The sequence below is a fragment of the Ursus americanus genome, chromosome 2 (assembly GCF_024610735.1).
Source record: "Ursus americanus isolate L20-20 chromosome 2, mUrsAme1.1.p, whole genome shotgun sequence".
Lineage (NCBI taxonomy): Eukaryota > Metazoa > Chordata > Mammalia > Carnivora > Ursidae > Ursus > Ursus americanus.
Window position 1 is genome coordinate 82,909,564 of NC_142128.1, and position 22,740 is coordinate 82,932,303.

At 40.5% G+C, this 22,740-nt stretch overlaps 1 protein-coding gene across 1 annotated transcript in view; it reads left to right on the forward strand.

Moving 5' to 3' along the window:
- The window catches only part of RGSL1 (regulator of G protein signaling like 1), a gene marked incomplete at its 5' end in the record, with an annotated part of 125,164 nt that extends 109,649 nt beyond the window's left edge, over window positions 1-15,515 (forward strand). Inside the window, 6 exons of the mRNA XM_087866065.1 lie at window positions 878-1,007; window positions 5,065-5,239; window positions 9,887-10,025; window positions 10,265-10,389; window positions 13,534-13,643; window positions 15,397-15,515. Coding sequence (XP_087722191.1) covers window positions 878-1,007; window positions 5,065-5,239; window positions 9,887-10,025; window positions 10,265-10,389; window positions 13,534-13,643; window positions 15,397-15,515 — 798 coding nt within the window. The remainder of the gene's footprint in view (window positions 1-877; window positions 1,008-5,064; window positions 5,240-9,886; window positions 10,026-10,264; window positions 10,390-13,533; window positions 13,644-15,396) is intronic.
- Between the last annotated feature and the right edge of the window lie 7,225 nt (window positions 15,516-22,740).

A 22,740-nucleotide genomic window follows, 5' to 3' on the forward strand; every position in this document is an offset into this window, starting at 1 on the left:
CCAGACTGTGTTTTAATTTCAGGCTTAGTGCTTACTTTGTACCAAGCACTGCATTGCAGTTTACATATATAATCACTAACCCTCACCACAACCCTGAAGGCTTTTGTTTCTCTCTTACACATGGAAACACTGAGACACAGATTAAGTAAATTGACCCAAATTACACAATGAGAGAAAAGCTAGGCTCCAGACTCCCAAGTTTCTGATCCCAAATCCAGCGATTTTTGTCTTTCACCACTGGCTCTCTAAAGCCATGCTTGCATTGAAGATCCCTCTTTGTAGAATGAGACAACTGAACTAGTTGATCAATAAGATTCTTTCTAACTCCAACTATCAATTTGTCAAGAGGTAAAAGAATTACAGAATAGTCACTGGGTATTAAGAAACAGATAAGGAAGTTAAACAATGTGTGTGGGGGGGTGTATGTGTATGTAATTATAATTTTCTCTTCTTAATGATTAGAAATTATTTTACTCATTTCTTTATTTCTTCAACATTTCAAATTAGCCTGAGTCATTATTCCCTTCTTATGAGTTATGCTTATCTCTGACTCCTGTTTCTTCCTATTTTTAGCACTCACACTCTCTCTTCTAATCATGGCATCTCAAATCTTACTGCTGAAAGACTGTAGTAGGAGCATTGCCAATGGCCCACGCCTGGGTAAAGCCAGAATCTTCTGCCCACTAGCCACTTAATTTGGAGAAGGTTTACAATTCTCTGTTTTTCCTCACCTTTAAATTGGAGCTAAATATTATTCCTTATAAAGGAGGTGTTGTGAGGGTTAAATACAATGAATGTCAATTTCTGGTACATAGAAGACTTCCAGTGAACAGCAGCTATTCTAATGAATATGGCATACCCCTCTCTCTTTCCCCAGAGGAGAGGCTGGATGAAAATGATTAGCTTTATTAAGAGCTTTTGCAAGTACCGCAGATTTGTGTCTGATCCCAGTAAGCGCCAGGAATTTGAAGAATATCTTCACCTAGAAGTACAAAACAACAAGGAAAGTAAGTCACTGTTCTATTTACTGTCTTTCCTGTTGATATTTCAGACACAGAAGTTAGCCCAGATAAGAAGCTGCAGAGCTGTTGCTTTGTGTCATGCCTGTGTTAGCCTGGGGTCTAGCAAAAACTCTAGTCCAAGCTCAGGCCTGCTTAGAGAGGATGTGAGTCCAGTGGCTTCTGCTCACAGAGCCAGCAAGAATGGGAAATGACTAGTCTAAAGTGCAACAAGATCTTACATTTCACAAAACTGTTGTCCGTAGTATAGATGTATTTAACTACTAGGTTTATGAGTTCATTCATTCATTCAACACACTTTTTGAGAATCCACTATGTGGCGGGAACTTTGCCAGGTGCTGGGATATAGTAGTAAACACACAGTATAGGATATGTCTTCACGGCACTTACATTCTGAGGGCAAGACAGAAATAAGAGCCACAGATGTTGGAGTCAAATATCCTGGGTTTGAATATGCCATTTTCTAACTGAAGGACCTTGTGAAAGTGATTTTGTGCCACAGTTTCTTCATCTATAGAATGGTCACAATAATGGTGCTTATCCCTTAGATTGTTGTGAGGATTAAATGAGTTAATACATACAAAGTATCTTTACCCATTACTATGAAAGAGTTAGCCAATGTTATTGCTAATATTATGTGGTGATATTTGTAGGGGGACTCTAGTTAGTCAAGGAGGAGGATCAGGAAAGACTTCTAGAAAATGACGTAATTTGTCTTCAGGAATGAGCAAGTTAGACAAGCAAACTAGGTGGGGAGAAATTTCTAGGTCTGCATAGAATCCTAAAGTAAGAAAGAGCATGGCACATTGCAAGAACTGCAATCAGGCCTTTTGGACCAGAGATTAATGATTATGATTAATTAAGATTAATGAGATAGCAAAAGTGATAGTACTGGAGATAGTACTGAGATAGTACTGTACGAATTGATAATGACAAATCTCATCTCTCTCCTTTTTTTTTAGTTTTTAATTTAAATTTAATTAATTAACATAGTGTATTATTAGTTTCAGAGGAAGAGTTTAGTGATTCATCCGTTGCATATAACGCCCAGTGCTCATAACATCAAGTGCCGTCCTTAATGCCTATCACTGCATCTCTCTTGATGACTTTTGAGTTGTTTCAATTGTCAGTATAACAAATAATGCTGCAAAACATACATATTTTGCAATCATGTATTTCTATGAGATTAATTCCTTAAAATGGGAGAAATGGGTAAATGGTTAAAAATAGTTAAAATTCAGTCCTTTAAAAATATTACATTAATTAAACTCTTACCAGTGTATAAATAAGTGCCACATTGTCACCAACCTGGGGTATTAGGCACTTTTTAAAAACTGACAATCTGGTAAATGAAAACTAATGTGCCATTCTTATGTATGTTTCTTTAGTAATTGAGTACCTTTATTTGTTGGTCATTTGTATTCCTTTTTGAATTGTTTATGTCCTTTGTCTATTTTTCTATTGGAATTTTAATTTTAATATTGTTATATTTTCTAATTTGCAAAAGTTTTTATATGTATGTTTTAGGAACTGCTTCACAAACATTTAGGATTTTAGAATAGTTCTAGTTCTTTTGTTTCTTCTTCTAAATAAAATTAGTTCAAAATCTTATGCCCCAGAATTGTAGAGAGTCTAATTTCACCCTACTTCAAGTTCCCACATCCTTAACTTTGTATGAGACAGCCCAAGAAGAGTGGTTCTGTAACTCAGTGGGAGATCTATCTGCCAGGGGTCTGTTCTCTGTCACTATCATTTAGACTTTTCTGGGATTGTTATGTCCTTCAATCAATTGACCCATTTATCATTACAAAAAAATACTTTATCATTGGTAATATTCTTTTCTCTGAAATCCACTTTGTCTGATATTAAGATAGTCAGTCACTCCAGCTTTCTTTTTTTTTTCAAGTTTAAATCCTGCTGTAGTATTTTTAATGCGAAAATGGTTAGCACATAATAGTAATAATAGTCAACATTTATTTGAGGGATTATTGTAAGCCAAGCATTCTTAATACTTCATATATATCGCTGACTTTATCATCATTACAAACCCTGTGAAGTAGGTTCTATTATTAATACTGTTTGACAGATGAGGAAACTAATGGGAAAGATTCAGGTAGCTTTGCGCAGTGTCAATTAATTAAGTGGCAAAGCCAGGATTTGTTTTATTGTTTTCTTTTCTTTTCTTTTCTTTTCTTTTTAATAATATTTATTTTGTTATATTAGTCTCCATACAGTACATCCCCAGTTCTTGATGCAATGTTCCATGATTCATTACTTGCATATAACACCCAGTGCACCATGCAATATGTGCCCTCCTTAATACCCATCACCGGCCTATCCCAATCCCCTACCCCCCTCCCCTCTGAAGCCCTCAGTTTATTTCCCAGAGTCCACAGTCTCTCATGGTTCATTCCAGCTTTCTTTTTATTAGTGTTAGCATGTATTATCTTTTTCAGTTCCTTTACTTATAACCTATTTATGCCGTACTTTTTTTTTTTTTAAAGATTTTATTTATTTATTCGACAGAGACAGACAGCCAACGAGAGAGGGAACACAAGCACAGGGAGTGGGAGAGGAAGAAGCAGGCTCATCGCAGAGGAGCCTGATGTGGGGCTCGATCCCATAACGCCGGGATCACGCCCTGAGCCGAAGGCAGACGCTTAACCGCTGTGCCACCCAGGCGCCCCTATGCCGTACATTTAAAGTGTTCTTGTAGCTAGCATAGAGTTGGGTCTTGCTTTAAAAAAATAATACAACCTGACAATCTTAACCTAACTGACAGTCAACTGTTAAATATTCAGGATAACTTGTGGAACATCAATAGCTGAAATCAACTATGGTAAAAGTATTTATTATAGAAATAAGCAAATACCACAAATCAGCTCACCCCCTCCCCTAACAGAGCTGGTTTACAAGTATATCACTGCTCCCAGATTTCTTGAGTGGATTTAGCACGCTCTTTTCCTAAAATCCCTGACCATCATACCAATTTCCCCTACTATTCAAACTCTTTTTTTCCCCTTCGAACTCAAGTCTAAGAGATAAAGAGAGATTGGAAGATAGGAAGAAGTAGCTTTTGCTTTATTTGGTCCTGTAACCCTAGGACCTAGCACAGGGTCTGGGACATAAGAGGTGCTAGCTATTTATTCAATGTTGTAGTACCCTCCCATTTTATATGTAACACTTCTCCAAAAGGAATACCATTTATACCATAGGAAACACCACACCCAGATCAATGATTCCCAAAGAGATATCCAGAATAATGAATTTTATAGGAAGAATAGTAGATTCTAGAGCTGAATTAGACAATTTCATTAAACCCAGCCAGGCAATTAACCAGGGTCTACTTGCCAGATACAGCCCAAAACTGTTGTCTTCTCAGCCCTAAATCCCTATGAATAGATTTCTTTGTATATATCCTAGTCAAGAAACTTTCTAAAATAAGTGCCTTGTTTTTCTGAGACACAATGCAAACCTTCTTAAATCTTCTATCTTCTTCTTTACTCATTTCTGTTTTCTACTCCAGCGCTCCACTCTCTTTCAGTAAATCTCTTCTTTACTCTTGATGTTTGACTTTTTTGTTGTGCTGCTTTCCCAGTTTCCTTCTAAATTACTTCCCTGATAATTATTCCCTAGAATAACATCATCAGAAACACAGACTCCATTTTGAAGGTCACATCTGCAAATTCAGTTTCTGCAGAAATGTTATGGATTACCATAACTACAGTGCAATTATATTTCTATGAGACACGCATCAGGAAAACACCTTTCAGTACTCAGTTGATTTTTATTTTATTTTTATTTATTTATTTATTTATTTTTTTTTGGTGTGTGTGTGGTTATACCATCTGAGCAGATAGCTTTTTCAGAAGTCCTTCAACTCAAAGTAAAACACTGAGCCCAAGGGTAGGAAATCACTATTTCAATAGGCCCAAAGATGGGTCCCCAGTTTCCTTTCTTCATTTTAGTTATACCCAAGTCGAAGGCTTCAAGAAAGAGTGACTTCATCAAACTAGATTTTAATTCCTCCCTCTTTCTCTCTCAGATTTCTCCACATCACCAAATGTATCAGGACGCCCAACTGCATATGCTGCAAATGCCCGGAGTACAGACCTTGAGAATGGTGATATAACCCTTATTAGGCGCCGTATATTTGGCCACAGAATTATCACTGTCAACTTTGCAGTCAATGATTTGTATTTTTTTTCTGAAATGGAGAAGTAAGTTTCCCATCTCTCCTCATGGTTTTCCCTGGTTATTACCATCCAGCAAAGACTGGAGTGGTCCGTAAGTGGCACAGTGATTTCAGCCCTGCCAAGCAGGAATCTCCAACTGAAAATCTCACTGAATTCTGTCTGTCATTGTATCAGTTTCTGCCATTCTTCCCTTAGGTCCTAGGAGCTCTTCAGTATTCTGGAGTTGCCAATATTGAAATGATTGAAATATTGAAATGATACTTATACCCAGGAAGTGGAGCACTTTTTTTCTTATTATTTGTTAATATGATAGAAGTTTTCTTATGGAGCACCATAGGGTCAATAGTTCCTTAGTTAGAACAATGAATAATAATAATAAAAATTGTGTGTATCTGTGTGTGTATGCATGACATTAAACAGATATATATATAATGTCTATAATATATATATATATAATATATATATATATATATTCCTTGCTTTATTCATGCATCTTTTTTTTTTTAGGTTTTATTTATTTATTTGACACAGAGAGACAGCCGGGGAGAGAGGAAACACAAGCAGGGGGAGTGGGAGAGAAAGAAGCAGGCTTCCCAGTGGAGCGGGGAGCCTGATGCGGGGCTCGATCCCAGGACTCTGGGATCATGCCCTGAGCTGAAGGCAGACACTTAACGACTAAGCCACCCAGGTGCCCCTTATTCATGCATCTTATGAAAAAAGCAAGTAGTAGGAAAAAATTAGAGGTCATTCCATTACAACGTTGGTGAAGTATATAAAACAAAACATCCTTCTGGTCTGGGTCAGATTATTCTTACCTGTTGTTTAGTGCGGTTTCTACTTAGAAAAATTTCTTTGGGGGGCGCCTGGGTGGCACAGTGGTTAAGCCTCTGCCTTCGGCTCAGGGCGTGATCCCGGCGTTATGGGATCGAGCCCCACATCGGGCTCCTCCGCTATGAGCCTGCTTCTTCCTCTCCCACTCCCCCTGCTTGTGTTCCCTCTCTCGCTGGCTGTCTCTATCTCTGTCGAATAAATAAATAAAATCTTTAAAAAAAAAAAAAAAAAAAAGAAAAGAAAAATTTCTTTGGGCAGGGAGGGGCAGAAAGAGAAGGAGAGAGACAAGCCTGAGCTGGCTCCATGCCCAGCACAGAGCCTGATGCAAGGCTCAGTCTCACAACCCTGAGATCATGACCTGAGCCGAAATCAACAGGCGCTTAAGTGACTGAGCCACCCAAGCACCTCTCTAGTTAGAAATATTCTTAACCAAGTATGTCTCATGTGTATAGCTCTCCAATTTGTGAGCCCAGGGCCTGAACTTGCAAAACAGTCGCACTGGGGTAGAGGAGTTAGTAAATGGTTCTCAACACTGGTGCACATCAGGGTCACTGGGAGCTTGTGAATACTGCCAATGCCGAAGTCCCAGAGATTTTAATTTCACTGATCCAGTGTGGAGCCTGGGAACCGGTATTTCCATAAGCTGCTCATGTGATTCTGATGTGAGGCACAGTCTAGCACCTCTGAAAGAGAGAATGGACTTAAAATTTTCTTGAACATTTGCAGATAGAAACAAGTGACTGTAGGGGTGCCTGGGTAGTGCAGTCGTTAAGCGTCTAGCCTTTGGCTCAGGGCGTTATCCTGGCGTTCCGGGATCAAGTCCCACATCGGGCTCCTCCGCTGGGAGCCTGCTTCTTCCTCTCCCACTCCCCTGCTGTGTTCCCTCTCTCGCTGGCTGTCTCTCTGTCACATAAATAAATAAAATCTTAAAAAAAAAAAAAAAAAGAAACAAGTGACTGTAAGAGAAATAAGAGTCTCTACTTCTTTCTCCGTCCTCATCAATGGGGACATCTTTGCCATTATCAGGAAGGGCATGTTCCTGGAATACTGATTTGAAATTTGGAATACATTTCCCCCATAGAAATGATGTACTACATGATACCTTATGTACTAAAGTAGAATGGGTTATAAGTCTATGTTTTAGAATGTGGTGGGCTTTTTTTTTTTTTTTTGAGAACTGTTGAAAGTTCTAAACTACTTTAAAAATAAAGATGGAGATGCATAAATGATATTTAAATTGATATAAGTTGGAAGTCTCCTATACATACATACAGGTTACTCAGTCCTCTATATTACTTGACTCATTGTGTATCATTGTTATTATTGATTTTGCTTGCTTCTGGTTGATTAGCTTTTTAAAAATTTTAATTCCAGTATAGTTGATATACAGTGTTATATTAGTTTCATGTAGAATATATTGATTAAATAATTCTATACATGATTCAATATTCATCATGATAAGTATATTCTTACGACCTATTTCACCTATCCCCCCACCCACCTCCCCTTTGGTAACCATCAGTTTGTTCTCTATAGTTAAGAGTCTGTTTCTTGGTTTGTTTCTTTTTTTCTTTGTTTTGTTTCTTAAATTCCAAATATGAGTGAAATCATATGGTATTTGTCTTTCTCTGACTGACATTTCCCTTAGCATTATACCCTCTATCTCCATCCATGTTGTTGAAAATGGCAAGATTTCTTTCTTTTTTATGGCAGAGTAATATTCTATTGTATAAATATGGCACATTTTCTTTATCCATCAATCTTTCAGTGGACACATGGACTGCTTCCATAATTTGGCCATTATAAATAATGCTGCAATAAACTTAGGGGTATATATATTTCTTTGAATTAGTGCTTTTGTGTTCTTTGAGTAATACCCAGTAGTGGGATTACTGGATCATATGGTAAATCTATTTTTAATTTTGTGAGGAACATCCATACTTAAACAGATATTATTATGTTAAATCATACTAATGTACTTTCACTCACCTGTCAAACTTTTGATGTAACGTCAAAGCCATTCCTCTAATTGGAGATCCACATATTTTTCTTGCATAAACTATATCCAAAATGCTATCTGCTAATTCTAATTTTTCTCTCTTTAAAGTGGAGTGAGAATTTAAAGGCAATTTAATCCTTCTGGATTTTTTTTTTTAAAGATTTTTTTATTTATTTATGTGACAGAGACAGCCAGTGAGAGAGGGAACACAGCAAGGGAGTGGGAGAGGAAGAAGCAGGCTCCCAGCAGAGGAGCCCGATGTGGGACTCGATCCCGGAGCGCCAGGATCACGCCCTGAGCCGAAGGCAGACGCTTAACGACTGCGCTACCCAGGCGCCCCGTCCTTCTGGATTTTTATACTTATTTTTTCAAAGTTTTAAATTGCTTTGTCACACCTAACTCAATAGCAACTTTTTGAAAAGAAACTTGCCTTTACTGGAACATTCCAACACATTCAAATTTATTTTCATAGAAACAACAAATACCTTTTCCTATGATGCTCATATTTTATCAATTTTCATAAATTAGAAATTATAGTAACAAGTACAACAGGTAAAAATATTTGAGAAGAAACATGAATAATTCTCAGTATATATCTGCCTCAACTCACTGGGAAAATGTAAGAGTATATTACAGAAGGTACAACCAGCGTATATAGTGAGCATGTCGTTGGCATCAGTCAACATGTTTTCAGAAGCACAAAGCACCTGATCATTCATCACACTGGTTAGGGGAATTTGGTTAAGAGATCTTCCACTGCACCCCAGTGAGGCATTTAGCTCAGTTCCATAAATGCTTATGCACTAGGTTGCTTGGGCACTGGATTTGGCACTGGAGATACAAAAGACAGCTAAGACAGGCTCTCTATTCTCTAAGATCCCGCAAACTAATCGGATGGTAGGCAAAACACAAATGAGAGTTAAGAAATAGGATGATAGGTGCAGAAAGTGCTTTTAGACAACTAAAGAGAAAAGCAGGACTTTGTTTACCATGTTCACTGCTGAATCCCTGCTCTTGGAACTGCACCTGGCAGTTAAATGTCCACTGATTGAATAATAAATGGATATGCAAAATAAGCTTATAATGGGAAAATCTTGGAATTCTACTCTTAGGAAACGTTTAAATGGCTAAGATTTAAAGAGGCCTGAGAGAAATAAACTGTGTATTCAAATCAAGATAAGGTATAACTGACAGGTATTTGATGGTTAGTAAAAGAATATGTTGCTAGGAGACAGAAAGTAGTTGCCAGAGGCTGGGGTATGGGGAGAATGGAGAGTTACTGTTTAATGGCATAGACTTTCAGCTGGGGAAGATGAAAAAATTTCTGGGGATGGATTGTGTTGATGGTTGCACAACAAAGTCAATGTACTTAATGCCACTGACTACATTTAAAAATGGTTAAACTGGTAAATTTTATGTTGCATATATTTTCCTATAATAAAAAAATTAATAAAAGTAATGTGTGGCTTCAAAGAGTGGTGGTGATTGTGAGAGCATCAGCACAGGAGGGGAAAGAAAGAGCAAGATAACTGTTAGCCTTTAAAGTCTTCAGAGGCAAAACTGGTACAGAGGTCAGGACGGAGGCAGAATGGGATACATAAGGGAGTTTATGGTAAAGAAATACACTTGAAGAAGCACTTAGCATGTTACCTGACATGTGGTAGGTGAGCACAAATTTTTATTTGCTTCTAGAGGCATTATGATTGAATGAATTAAGTTGCAACCTGGCCCAGGATTAGCCCTTTCTTTTTTAGGCCAGAAATGGGTCTGGGCTGGCTGCCCTATATAGTTGCTGCTTTTGTCTTCTCCCTGCTGATTTCCTACTTACTGCTTCTTTTTAGATTTAATGATTTGGTGAGTTCAGCTCGCGTGCTGCAAGCCAACCGGGCATACAACGAGAATGATGTGGTCCTACTGAGGTCCAAAATTAACATCATCCTAAAGCTCTACCTGCATTCTGAAATCCCTCCAAGGCTGAGGGTAAAGGGGATTCCCACGCCTCTCTGGGCTTTTGCCAAGAAGCATTTCTTCCACCAGAACTCTGAAAGCTGATAGGCACCTCCTAAGTCTTGGGTCAACCAGATGTTCTTTACCTAAGCAGTTGCATGAAAAGTGGCTGTCTTCTGGGGAGGGGGTGGTCTTACAGGTCCTGGGGTCAAGAGAGGTTTTCTGCCTTCCCTGGAGCCTCTGCCAGTAACAGGCTCCCACTCTATGGGTAGGTGAACATCTCTGAATCTCAGAAGGATGCCATTCTTGCTGCCATTGCAGAGGGCCACCTAGATCGGACCATCTTCCACGGGACTATCATGTCTCTCTTCCCTGTCATTATGTACTTCTGGAAAAGGTAACTATTTCCCCTTGCCCAAGGACCATGAGGGCAGGAAAACACATTTGACTTTCTAGAGAGTTTTCTGTCTTCCTCTAGCCCTCTGCTCACAGTTTCCAGTCTCTTGGGAACTACAAAGGTGTATTTTTAACCTACTTGATACACTCCATCCCTCACACTCTCACACTGAAACTGAATCAGAGGATGAAGGCCAAGTAAGACTGGGGATCAGAGTGCCTGGCTCCCACTTCCCCTGTGCTTGCTTGGGAAAAGGATGTTAGTTTTCTTAGGCATAGGTTCCTCACCTAAGAGTGAGTATGGACCATAGCTACCTGGGAAGAAATTCTGTCAAGGTTAACACAACTGTGCTTGTGCTTAGGGAGCTTCACTGAGACAGTAAGACAGAAGAGTTTTACTCTGTTATGTCCAAATCCCATAATTACCATTAGAGGCACAGTTGGTAGATATTTCCATTTCCGAGAAGAGCTTAGAAAGTTAAGAGGTTTTTGTTGTTGTTGTTGTTGTTGTTGTTGTTGTTAAAGACTTACTTATTTGCGAGAGAGAGAGAGAAAGACAGTGAGTGTAGGGAAGCAGAGAGGGAGAAAATCTTCAAGCAGATTCCCTGCTGGGCACGGAGCCAGACGCAGGGATCCATCTCATGACCCATGAGATCATGACCTGAGCCAAAACCAAAAGTCAGTCACTCAACCAACTGAGCCACCAAGGTGCCCCAGAAATTTAGGTTTTTATGTCATATCTCCCAATGTTAAAGTGGCAAATGTGGCAACTAACTCAGAACTAAAACATGGTGAGGAAATTATGAAGGCCAAAGAGCAAAAATGAAACAAATAAAATATCTGCAGGAAAAATGCAACCTGTGGCCCACTGGTTTCTAACCTAGTCTGTCAAGGTTTGGGCAGAGACACTGGCCCAGGTTCTCCCAGCTGGTTATTTACTCTTGTAGTGTGCTGTAGTGCTAGCCTATACCTTCTACATAGTGAATAACAGTGCCCTATATGACAGTGACCAGAGGACAACTGGCCGAAATGTTCCAAGGCAGAGCTCATTAGGATATTTAGATTATTATGTGATTCCAGCTCTTAGGGGACCCCCCCACACACACACATGCATAAATGTTACTTTATTAGAAGAGAAATGTAAATGTTGCTTACCAATCTCCAACCTTTATTTTAAAATCTCTATGATAAATAGAACTACCCTACAATTCAGCAATTGCACTACTACGTATATACCGAAAGGATACAAAAATACAGATAAAAAGGGATACATGCACCCTGATGTTTATAGAAGCATTATCGACAACTGCCAAACTATGGAAAGAGTCCAGGTGTCCATCAATTAATGAATGGATAAAGAAGATGTGATATATATATGCAATGGAACGTTACTAAGCCATCAAAAAAATGAAATCTTGTCATTTGCAACAATGTGGATGGAGCTAGAGGGTATTATGCTAAGCAAAATGAGTCAGAGAAAGACGAATACCATGTGATTTCACTCATATGTGGAATTTAGGAAATAAAACATGAATGTGTGGGGAGGGGTTAAAAAAAGAGAGAAGGAGAGAGAGGGAAGCAAACCATAATAGACTCTTAATGATAGAGAACAAACTGAGCATTGATGGAAGTGGGTGGGGCATGGGTTAAATAGGTGATGGGTATTAAGGAGAGCACTTGTTATGATGAGCACTGGGTATTATGGGTAAGTGACAAATCACTAAATTCTACTCCTGAAACCAATATTACACTATATGTTAACTAATTAGAATTTAAATTAAAAATTTGGAAGAAAAAAATTAATATAACTCAGTTCAATTTAAAAAAAAACTGTATGATAATAAATTATTTAATACATGATTGAAAGTATTAAAAATTGAAGTTTAAGATAACCAGTTTATCTTTTGAACACCAATTATTATCTAGCACCAAGCCTAGACTTGATTCTAGTTCTGCTAAACAGGATTAAATAGAAATTTGTCCTGAAAATTTCTGGAGGATCAGAAACCCCTGGGAAAATGCATGCTGCTCCTGGCTTGAGTCAGTGCTCAGCACTGCCTCATACCTATTTAGGAAGTATAGGAGTGCTTCAAGGAGGCTTTGAATCCCTAATTTTTATGCAGCTGGTTCTTCACTTGCTTTCCTATATAAAGAATTTTATATTGCACAAACTGTGTCTACATATGTTATCCCGGTGAACCTCTCAACAGCCCTATGAGGTGGGTGGAGCAAAGTGTTATTATCCCTATTTTATAGATGAGTAAATTGAAGTTCAAAAGGGCAAAGAGACGCCTAGGATCACTTGGAAGAGGTAAAACCAGGATTAGAAACCAGGTCTCTTATTTTCTTAAGCACCATAAAGAATGCATCGTGGCACACTGGGAGCTCCATGATGGGAGGTAGACCCATTATAGCAAGTGGAATGAGAGAAACCAACCGTGATCAGATAGAATGCCCCCTGGGAAGCGAAAGAGGGCACCAGTTAAGACCATCAGAGCAAAGGCAGGATAGAAAATAAATCCAATCTTATCCAAGACCAACCTCCAAGGGGTCCAATGCAAGGGTAGGTTGAGGGACAGCAAGGTGTTAGGGGCCAGGGAGGAAGAGATGAAGAGTGTTGTGAGGGATTCCAGGGAGCAACAGTTCTCAGGTTGCAGTGAGTCATGTGAGAAGCAGGGGTTTACTCCAGGGAAAGGGCTGCTGGGAATGTGATGACAGGGTTATGACCTTTGGTAAGGGACAGGATGAAGCCAGGGATTGGGACCTGAGAGGAAACCAGTCAGATGCTCTGGCTGCACCAGGTGGGGTTAAGTGGGGAGCTCATAGTCTGATGCTCAAGCAAGCATCAGAGGGACTGACTCCTCCCCAGACCTGGATATAGCAGATTCTTTACAGACTCCATTCATTAGTTCCAGAAGGCAGTCCCAACATACTGTCCATATCAGGTCCTCACTGGAGCTAGGCCTGGACAGGACACAGAGAGGGCGTCTGACAGGCAGCACTCCCAGGCCAAGTCTTTCCTCTTCTCTGTTGGACACTCCACTCTCTGTGACGAGTGGTCCTGACCCAGTTGCCCTGTGCTCAGTGTTCTAGCCTCCTCAGCTTGTAGCTTTCTCTATGTGACCAGAAGCCAATCTTCTCACAGGTTTTGTTCCTGGAAGGCAATCCGCTCTTACTTCCAGTACAGGGGGAAAACATATAAGGATAAAAAACCTTCTCCTAAGCCAATGCACAAGTATCCTCCTTGGAGTGGAGGTAAGCTCTACCATGACCTATAGCCCCATTCTCTAGCAAATGAGACTCATGAAGGGAAAGCAAGGGTCCAAAGGACCAACTTAAGACTTCACAGAAGGTATTTCCTGGACGGGTGGGCATCTCATTAACTTGGCTCTCAGAGAAGCATTAAAATGTGTTTTATCTGTTGATATCAGTGCCAGCTAAAGGGTACCCAACACATGTACCACACTCCCCAGCAGTACCTCCCAATAGCCTCAGGGTATAGGTCATGGTCCACGTGGTAGGTAAATGGAGGTGGTGACTTCACTGCTTTACTGCTATTTAAGAAGTCCCCTGCTCCAGCTCTCTCCAGAAACCTTACCATTTGAAAAGCATCTGTTTTATAGTGTTAAGTGAGAAAATTAAAAAGTAGATGTAGGGTATGATTTTAATGTGGTAAATATATATATCTTTATGCATATATATAATTTTTATGAGAGCATGGGAGAAATTCAGAAATAAAGTGTTAATAGGATTATCCTGCATGGTGTGATTATGAGAGATTTACATATTTATTATTAATATATTCTTAATATGTTAGTCATATGTTGTGTATTATTAACATATTTATAAATAAGCAAATAGATGTGTTTGAACACACAGCCATATGTTTTCCTAGCAGAGCAGTTAAACTCAGTCCCTTTCTTAATATCTGCACTGAGATCAATACTTAAGCAAAAGGAAATTTTAAAAAGAGGAAGGAGCATGCACAGAGCAGTGCCTGGAAAGGATGGATGTCTTTGTAGTGGAAGGTTCTGAGAACCAAAGAGAACAGGTCTGTCAGTCTGAAAACAGTACCAGCATCAGAACAAAATATGGAAATAGGACAGGAGTCTTAAAGACAGCACCAAACTGTCCTGTGAGAGAGCTGAGCGAGCATTCCATGGTTTTAGCTCAAACCTACACAGTTCTCATGTCCATTTTCCCAGATACTTAACCCTGCCCCCCTTCCAGCCTCCTCACAAACAAGCATCCCACCCCTTTGGGGAGTACAAATGAGGACTTTGAAACTTAACCCTTGCCTAGCTTGCATGAACAGTGGGAGAAGCAGCTCTGGCTGGTCATAGAACCAAGTTCCTGCCCCTCTGAGAGACTCCTCACCTAAGTAGGAAATAAATTACCTCTACCTCCCTGGCTGCAGCGGCCCCAATAGTCAATGAATGTTCTCATTATCCTTGACTCTGCCTTGTAAAATGTCACATCAGTAGACAGAAATCAGCAGTCTTTTCAGTATGTGGGTGCAAGGGCTTATTTGGAATGAGTGTGGAGGGATGGGGGTGGGGGATGGTAAGAGGGAAAGGAAAGGACCATGAGCAGGCAGGGTGGGCAAATGATACTCAGAGGAGCAAGAACATGCCCCTTAGTGGCAATCAAAAACTTCCACCTTCAGCTCATTTCCTATTGCTGAGCTCCAGGGAAGGAAATCCCCAAATCTTTTCTGGTGTCTGAAATTGGAAGAGGGTAACAGGATGCCCTAAATTAAGGGGTCGGAGCACTTGGGTCCTTGGCCTGAAGAATCACTGTGTAAATGAGCTGAGGGACCTTGAGCATCTTGCTTCTCCTCTTTCCACCTCAGACCCCTGATCTCAAATACAGAGGTTTGGATTTAGATAATGACTATCATTAGCATCCTAGACACCAAAGAATGTTGTCAAGAACCTCCTTGCTTACATATAAAGATTTATTTTGTTGGGTGTTCTAAAGGATTTTAATACTCCCTCTCCTTCTCCAGGAGACCATGCCGTCTTAAGATTCACCTTACTCAGAGGTATTGAGTGGTTTCGGCCTCAACAGCGGGAAGTAGTAACAAGTCCAGTCCAAAACTGTGAGTTGGAGTTGGAATCCCGCTGATCTAACTACTTAGATGGTGACTCTAATCCAGTTTGGCCAATCTCCTTATTGACCACAAGGAGACTGAGGTCTCTAAAATGTGAAGTGATTTGCTCCAAACCACAGAGCACGTGAGTGGCAGAGATAGGATGAGAAGCAGATCTCCTGACTGCCTTTCTGAAGCTCTGTGCACAGCTCTCATCTGAATAATTGTATCTTCCTAATTCTTTTATAGCCCCTTGAAGGCAAGTGCCTTAAAATTCTCTGTATCTCTGCTGGCTCCTCTGTGTGTGGTATATGATCTTTATGAAGACACAATCATAACGTCCCAACTGTTATTTTTCCCTCCTTCTGAGAACACCTGCTGGCTTGAACAGGACCTCGATCCCATACCTCCTGCTTCCTGGAAGTGCCTGCTACTGATCTTCTTACCCCTGTAATAAACACTCTTGTCCTAGCCTCCCATATTTGAGCCATGTTATATCCTTTTTCTCTTCCATCTTCAGCCTCAAGGAGTTAATCCCACTTCCAAGTATCAAAGTTGCCTTGGTTTCCACATGGTCTCTCCTGACAAGCCTTTCTTTTTTTTTTTTTCTATACCAGTTGTTCACTTCTATTTCCAGGTTGGAGATATTGTTTCTCTCTGCTGCTTCTGGGCATAAATGCCAGTTTGCATGTTCTGTCCATTTACATATGTCCCCTCATTGCTTAATGGGGAGGAGGGGGCACTACGGAATATTGTCCATGATCCATAGGGTACAAACAGCCCTAAGGTTTTGTGATTCGCATGTTCATCTGGCTTAATCTCCTTATGTTACTTCCCTGGGTCCATGGGATTGGCATCATGACCTTTGCATCCAGACAAAATGTCTCCTAAGACCAAAGATATTGCGGCATTCAAACCAAGTCTCCTTAAGGTCCCCTGAGCATCACTGCTTCATCTTCCATTTCCCAACTCCTTTCCTGAAGTTATTTCCCTAGAAGCTATTCTGGAATGGCCTTCCTGGGCTGGAGGCCCTCCAGTGAATGCCTGTGCCCTGAGTTCTGATGCAGTTTTTCCTCTATATTTGCCTTTAGCTTCATCCAGCAACTTACCCCATCAAGACATGCACTCTCCACGGTGCAGCTGTGTCCTGTCTCAGGGTAGGCACGAGTCAGAAGTCCTCTTCTTCAGTTCAGGGCTGCTTTGTCCAAGTTTACAAAGGGAGATGGGGGAGAAACTTCCCAGAGACCCAGCTCTACATCCTGACACTCCTTAGCATATGGAAACCGAGAAGTTGAGCTTTCTTCTTCCAGAGAGTCCTATAGTCAAGATAGTTAGGGAAGGGTTTCTCTGTGGGTATTCTTGCATGCCTCCAACTAAGATAGGCACTTTTAGGAAGTCGGATCCCCTGACCCACCTTCCAGGAGAACATTATTGCTGGGGGAAGAGTGTCCCAGATATCTTTTATTCCCAGCCTCCCTAATACTCCAGGCTTTCAAGGTAAGGTACATAAAATGGAAAGAAGAATTGTTTTACTTGGCAAGATATTGGCAATAAAAGCATAAAGGACTTGAGGCTGTCAAAATCTGATTCAGCCTAACTTACTTCTGTACAAGCACCAAAGTGGAATTAATGCTAAGTTAGGGCTCTGAGAAAATCCCCAGGGGGTCATGGAAAACACAACTGAGCCAAAGAGCTGCTTGAAAGTCAAGGTTAAAGACTGGTATCCAAGATCTACAAAGAACTTCTCAAACTCAATACACGAGAAACAAATAAACAAATCAAAAAATGGGCAGAAGATATGAACAGACACTTTTCCAATGAAGACATACAAATGGCTAACAGACACATGAAAAAATGTTCAAAATCATTAGCCATCAAGGAAATTCAAATCAAAACCATACTGAGATACCACCTTACGCCAGTTAGAATGGCAAAAATAGACAAGGCAAGAAACAACAATTGTTGGAGAGGATGTGGAGAAAGGGGATCCCTCCTACATTGTTGGTGGGAATGCAAGTTGGTACAGCCACTCTGGAAAACAGTGTGGAGGTCCCTTAAAAAGTTAAAAATTGAGCTACCCTATGATCCAGCCATTGCACTACTGGGTATTTACCCCAAAGATACAGACATAGTGAAGAGAAGGGCCATATGCACCCCAATGTTCATAGCAGCATTGTCCACAATAGCCAAATCGTGGAAGGAGCCGAGATGCCCTTCAACAGATGACTGGATTAAGAAGTTGTGGTCCATATATACAATGGAATATTACTCAGCTATCAGAAAGAACAAATTCTCAACATTTGCTGCAACATGGGCGGCACTGGAGGAGATAATGCTAAGTGAAATAAGTCAAGCAGAGAAAGACAATTATCATATGATTTCTCTCATCTATGGAACATAAGAACTAGGAAGATCGGTAGGGGAAGAAAGGGATAAAGAAAGGGGGGGGTAATCAGAAGGGGGAATGAAGCATGAGAGACTATGAACTATGAGAAACAAACTGAGGACTTCAGAGGGGAGGGGGGTGGGGGAATGGGATAGACCGGTGATGGGTAGTAAGGAGGGCAGGTATTGCATGGTGCACTGGGTGTTATACGCAACTAATGAATCACCGAACTTTATATCGGAAACCGGGGATGTACTGTATGGTGACTAACATAATATAATAAAAAAACATTAAAATAAAAAATTAAAAAAAAAAACTTTGTACTAAAATTCACAAAAAAAAAAAAAGAAGAAGAAGAGGAAGAAAGTCAAGGTTATTGATAGCAGGCTCTGTGACTGGAAGGCTTTGTTTCCTCACCAGCCATCCTACCCTCTCAGACCTTCTACAAGGCCAACAGGAGTTTAGAGCTGCCCCAGTATCACTTGCCTGTTCTGGTGCCTGGAAGACAAGAACTTTGGAATTCTTTGTACAGAAAAGCAGTACATAGCTTCAGGGGTTATTAGTTCTTGGAGAGGAAGGTGAGAATAAGAATTCAAGGAGCCCTATCCTGAGGTCAGAGGGTTTTGGTTTGCACCACTGCCATTCCTAAAGGGAATGACAGCAACAAACCAGCAGAGTATGCCAGTTACCTCACTGCCATTCTAATAACTGGCCACTCTTCTCTCTTCCTTCAGACCAAATAACATGGCACCAAAAAGGAAAAAAAAGTAGTCAAGTCAGTCTCCCAACAGAGGCACATCATCTTTCAGAAGGCTCCTAACACTGACAGAAATTTTCTGGTCAGAAATGAAATGCCCTGGTGTCATCTGCCCTGGAATGATCAATGGGATATCAGCCCAGACATGGTAGGATGGGACTTCAGTGGGTAAGATGTGAGCAGAGAGCATGAACAAAAGCACCTCTGTCCTCCTTAATCCTGGGAGTCCTGTCAGACATGGTGTTTCTACAATGGGCATGTAACAGATCACCTGACTCTCGGGGTCGAGAGACCTGAGTTCTTGATTCACTCTGGAGCTGCATGGCCTTGAGCAAATCCCTGACTCACAGTTGTCAAAGAATCCCATGACAAATGTGTGTAGATGGCATTAAACACTCTAGTAAACAAGGTGCTGTTTTTATCAACAGTAAACAGAAGGGATCTTAATGCTAGGACCTCCCATTTGGACAATGACTCACATCCATTTTTAGGAAATCCTCACAACCTTGTGGTAACCAAGTTAAAAATTACTTATCTTTAAACAAGCAAGGAAACTGACACACAGAGAAGGTAAGTGGCTTTCCCCAGATCACCAGGTAGTAAGTGGCAGAGTCTGGACTAGAACACACCACTTCTGAATCTTTGGCTCGTTCTCATTCCATGGTCACCCTCTATACAACTTTTCATGCCCAAAAGGAATAGTTCTTCCCTAGAGTTCTGTTTATTTGCCAATTAATAGATAAAGAGACTCTTTAGGAATTTTTTACCTAAAGGCCTAAAATTGTCATAATTATAGAGTCACTAGGCCCATTTTGAAGAAAATCAGGAGTAAATGACCAAATGTCCTAAATGAAACCTCCACTTGGGATAATTGAGAAAAGACAGACTAAACTCTGTGGGTTGCAGAGCAAGGAAAAACTAGAAAGCTTATTGGAGGACTCTCAAATTTCCAGGCAATTTCCTGCTATGTTGATGCCCTTTATTTCCTAGACTTTCCTCAAGAATGAAAAATGTTGTGATGTCAGGGCAGGGCTCACAAATACATGGGACTGTGAGATCATCTGCATGGGGCTTTGATTGTGAAAGGCCAGGAAGACTCTAGGTAGGTATAACTAGAAAAAGTCTTGATGCAAATGAGGTGTAGAGAGCCTCCAGCCACTGAGAGAGAGTCAAGCAAAGCAAGAATTCAGCCTAAGGAAGGCGCAGAAGAAGGGAATGAGAATTTCCTCCCCTAATGGGGCTAAGGCTGCAAAATGGAATTTGAGTTAACAGATGGAGTTATAGTTTCTAAAAAATCAGGTAGGAAACTAAGGCAAGACGCCAGGAAAAGAATGGGGAAGAACCCTATTATTGGCATTGAGCTGTCGGGAATGATTTTGGTCAAAGATGAACAAGTCAAAAGCTTGCACATGGAACCAGAGAGGATGTTACAACAAAGCAATAATGAGGATCTAGTAACATATTGACTCAGGGTCATGTGCATAAATACCCTCACATTGGACTGAGACAAAGCTGAAACTATAGATTGGCAGTAGGTGGGTCCCACTGAAGGAAAAGAAAGATCACTCAAAGAACTCATCTGAAACTGTGATTTTTGCCCATTTCATAATTCTCTACCTATATACACTCATCCATGGGTATAGCTGCATGCAGATATGCAAGAACAAACAAACATGTTATTCAAAAGACCTCACAATACTTAATAGGACTACCCTGAATTGAAAAAAGTAATTCTGCTCATTTATTGAGTCTTGCTGATGCTTCCTTTGGTTTCATATCCTCTCACTTCAGAGATCCCAGATCTAGTATGTTCTCACTCTAGATTTAGGCTAGTGTCACAAAGGTAATCACTTAGCATGCAAACAGGTAATATAAATGAGTAAGGAACCCATGAGAGGTAACAAGGAATGCTAGAAACTGATGAGCTGGTGAACACGTATCAAAGAGGACAGTAACTCTCAGCTCCAGCCAGCCAACTCGGTGTGGCCAGAGCTTTCTAAGTTAAGACAAAAATAAGGAAAGAAAGAGAAAGAAGAAAGAGAGAGGGAAAGAGGAAGAGTGAGAAAAAAGGTAAAAAGAAAAAGAGAAAAGGAACATGAAATTCAAAGTTTTTATAATACTGTGCAAGTCAAAAACTTGGTTGTTAGCAACATTGGCCCACAGCCCAACAAATGCAATCTTGGCTTTAAAATGTTTCTTTCCCCTTGTAATTATATTTGCATCCTGGGTCTATCTTAGAAGACATTAGAAGGGAGGAAGAAAATCCAAACAATAGACCCATGAGGGTCATTGGCATCAAAAGAAAAGGCCAGGGAAGGAAGCAGTCCTCCTCTAGTCCCTGTGTTCTAGCTAACATAACAAATTACCAGACACTTACTGGCTTAAAATAACACAAAATTACGATTTGACGGTGCCGTAGGTCAGAAGTCTGACCTGGGGCTCATCAGGTTAATGTCGGGTGTGCAGAACTGCATTCCTCTCTGGAGGCTCTAGGGGCGAATCCATCCTCATGCTCATTAATGCGGTTGGCAGAATTCAGTCCCTGCAGTTGTAGCACTGAGGTTTTGTTTCCTTGCTGGCTGTCAACCTTTCTTTGCCTAACTGAAAAAGCCCCAACTCTTTAGTAACATATTATATAAGACCATTGACAATTTTGGCCCCAATCTGGATTTCCAGATTCTCTTCCTCATGCATTCCATTCCCCAGCAACGTTGTGTAAAATGGCCTTCCCCTTCCCCTCCACCTGGTGGTAAGAGACATCACAACAGTGACACCTTTTGATTGTCTCCTCTTTCTTCCCACCATTTCCTCTGTTTCTGCAACACTTTTCCCCCTCTTTGGAGATCCTTGTTTATATATATCCCTCAGCTACTAAACTATAAACCTTTGCAGGTCAGAGACCATGTCCAGTTTTTCTTTATGCCTCTACTACCTAGCAGAGTGACATGCAGATAATTGTTGCCCCATAAATACATGCTGAATGCATGAGTAAATGAACTGTGCTAGGTTTGGGAATGTAGTGGAAAAAATAGAATATGCACTTTATGCCTACCCTGACCTTACAGTTAATTATGCTGACTTCACGATTAGTGTAGACCATGATGTTTACCAGAAAAATCAAATCGGTAATCAAGTCTAATTGTGACTAGCCCATTAAAGAAGAAATATCAAATTTTCCTTATGATTTTTTTTTATGTTCCAATAATTCTTGATGCTTTAAGAACTCTCTATTTTGTTAGGAAGTTCATAAAACCCATTCAGACTAAATACTAACAGAAAGAGGTAGGGGAAAACAGGAAGAGAGACAGAGATCCACCTTCCACCTTCAGAAGCCTTCCAGTTGCATGTGTCAGGAAATGACATAAAATTGTCCCTCTTTTTAAGAAAATATGAAAAGATGTCTGTCCTTCATTTTGAAAGCCTCTAACTGATCCAGGTGTTGCTGCAGAGGAAATGGCATCTTGTGTGTAGCACCTCGGGGTGCAAGTCCTCACCCCTATACTTCAACCAGAGCTGCAGATCATTAACCAGAATAAAGGATGTCCATATTCACAATCGGTGGGCCTCCTATACTCCTCTTAAAGGAAAGGGCACAGGAAAACTATATGTTGCTCCCCAGAGGCTCTTAAGGTCATTTTCAATTCAAGAAATTAATGGAAATATTACTTCCCATTCTGGATTAAGACCATGGACCAGCCAGGCTCATCCAGAAGCTCTGACACATGGGCCCTTCCCTGACCAAGAGTCCAGGCCAGGAGGTCCTGCTGCCTGCCATTCCTATCAGCTCATGTTTTTCCATGAGGCAGGCTGGTTTTAAATCCCATCTCCACTCCTTAGTACCTTTGTAATCATTAGCAAATTACTTAACCTTGTTAACTCCCAACAAGTGTAAAATAAAGATGTTAATGTCTACCTCCTAGGGTGGTTTGGAAACCAACTTGAAATAATGGAGGCCACATGCACTGAATGGAGCCAGGCACAGAGTTGGCAATGAGGATATTAGTTGCCCCCACTCTTTCTAAGTTTTTCCTAAATTTCCTGGAACATGAAGGAAATTATTGACCAGGAAGTGACATAGTTGAAGAGTTAAATCCTGAAGAAATTCTGAATGCTTTTC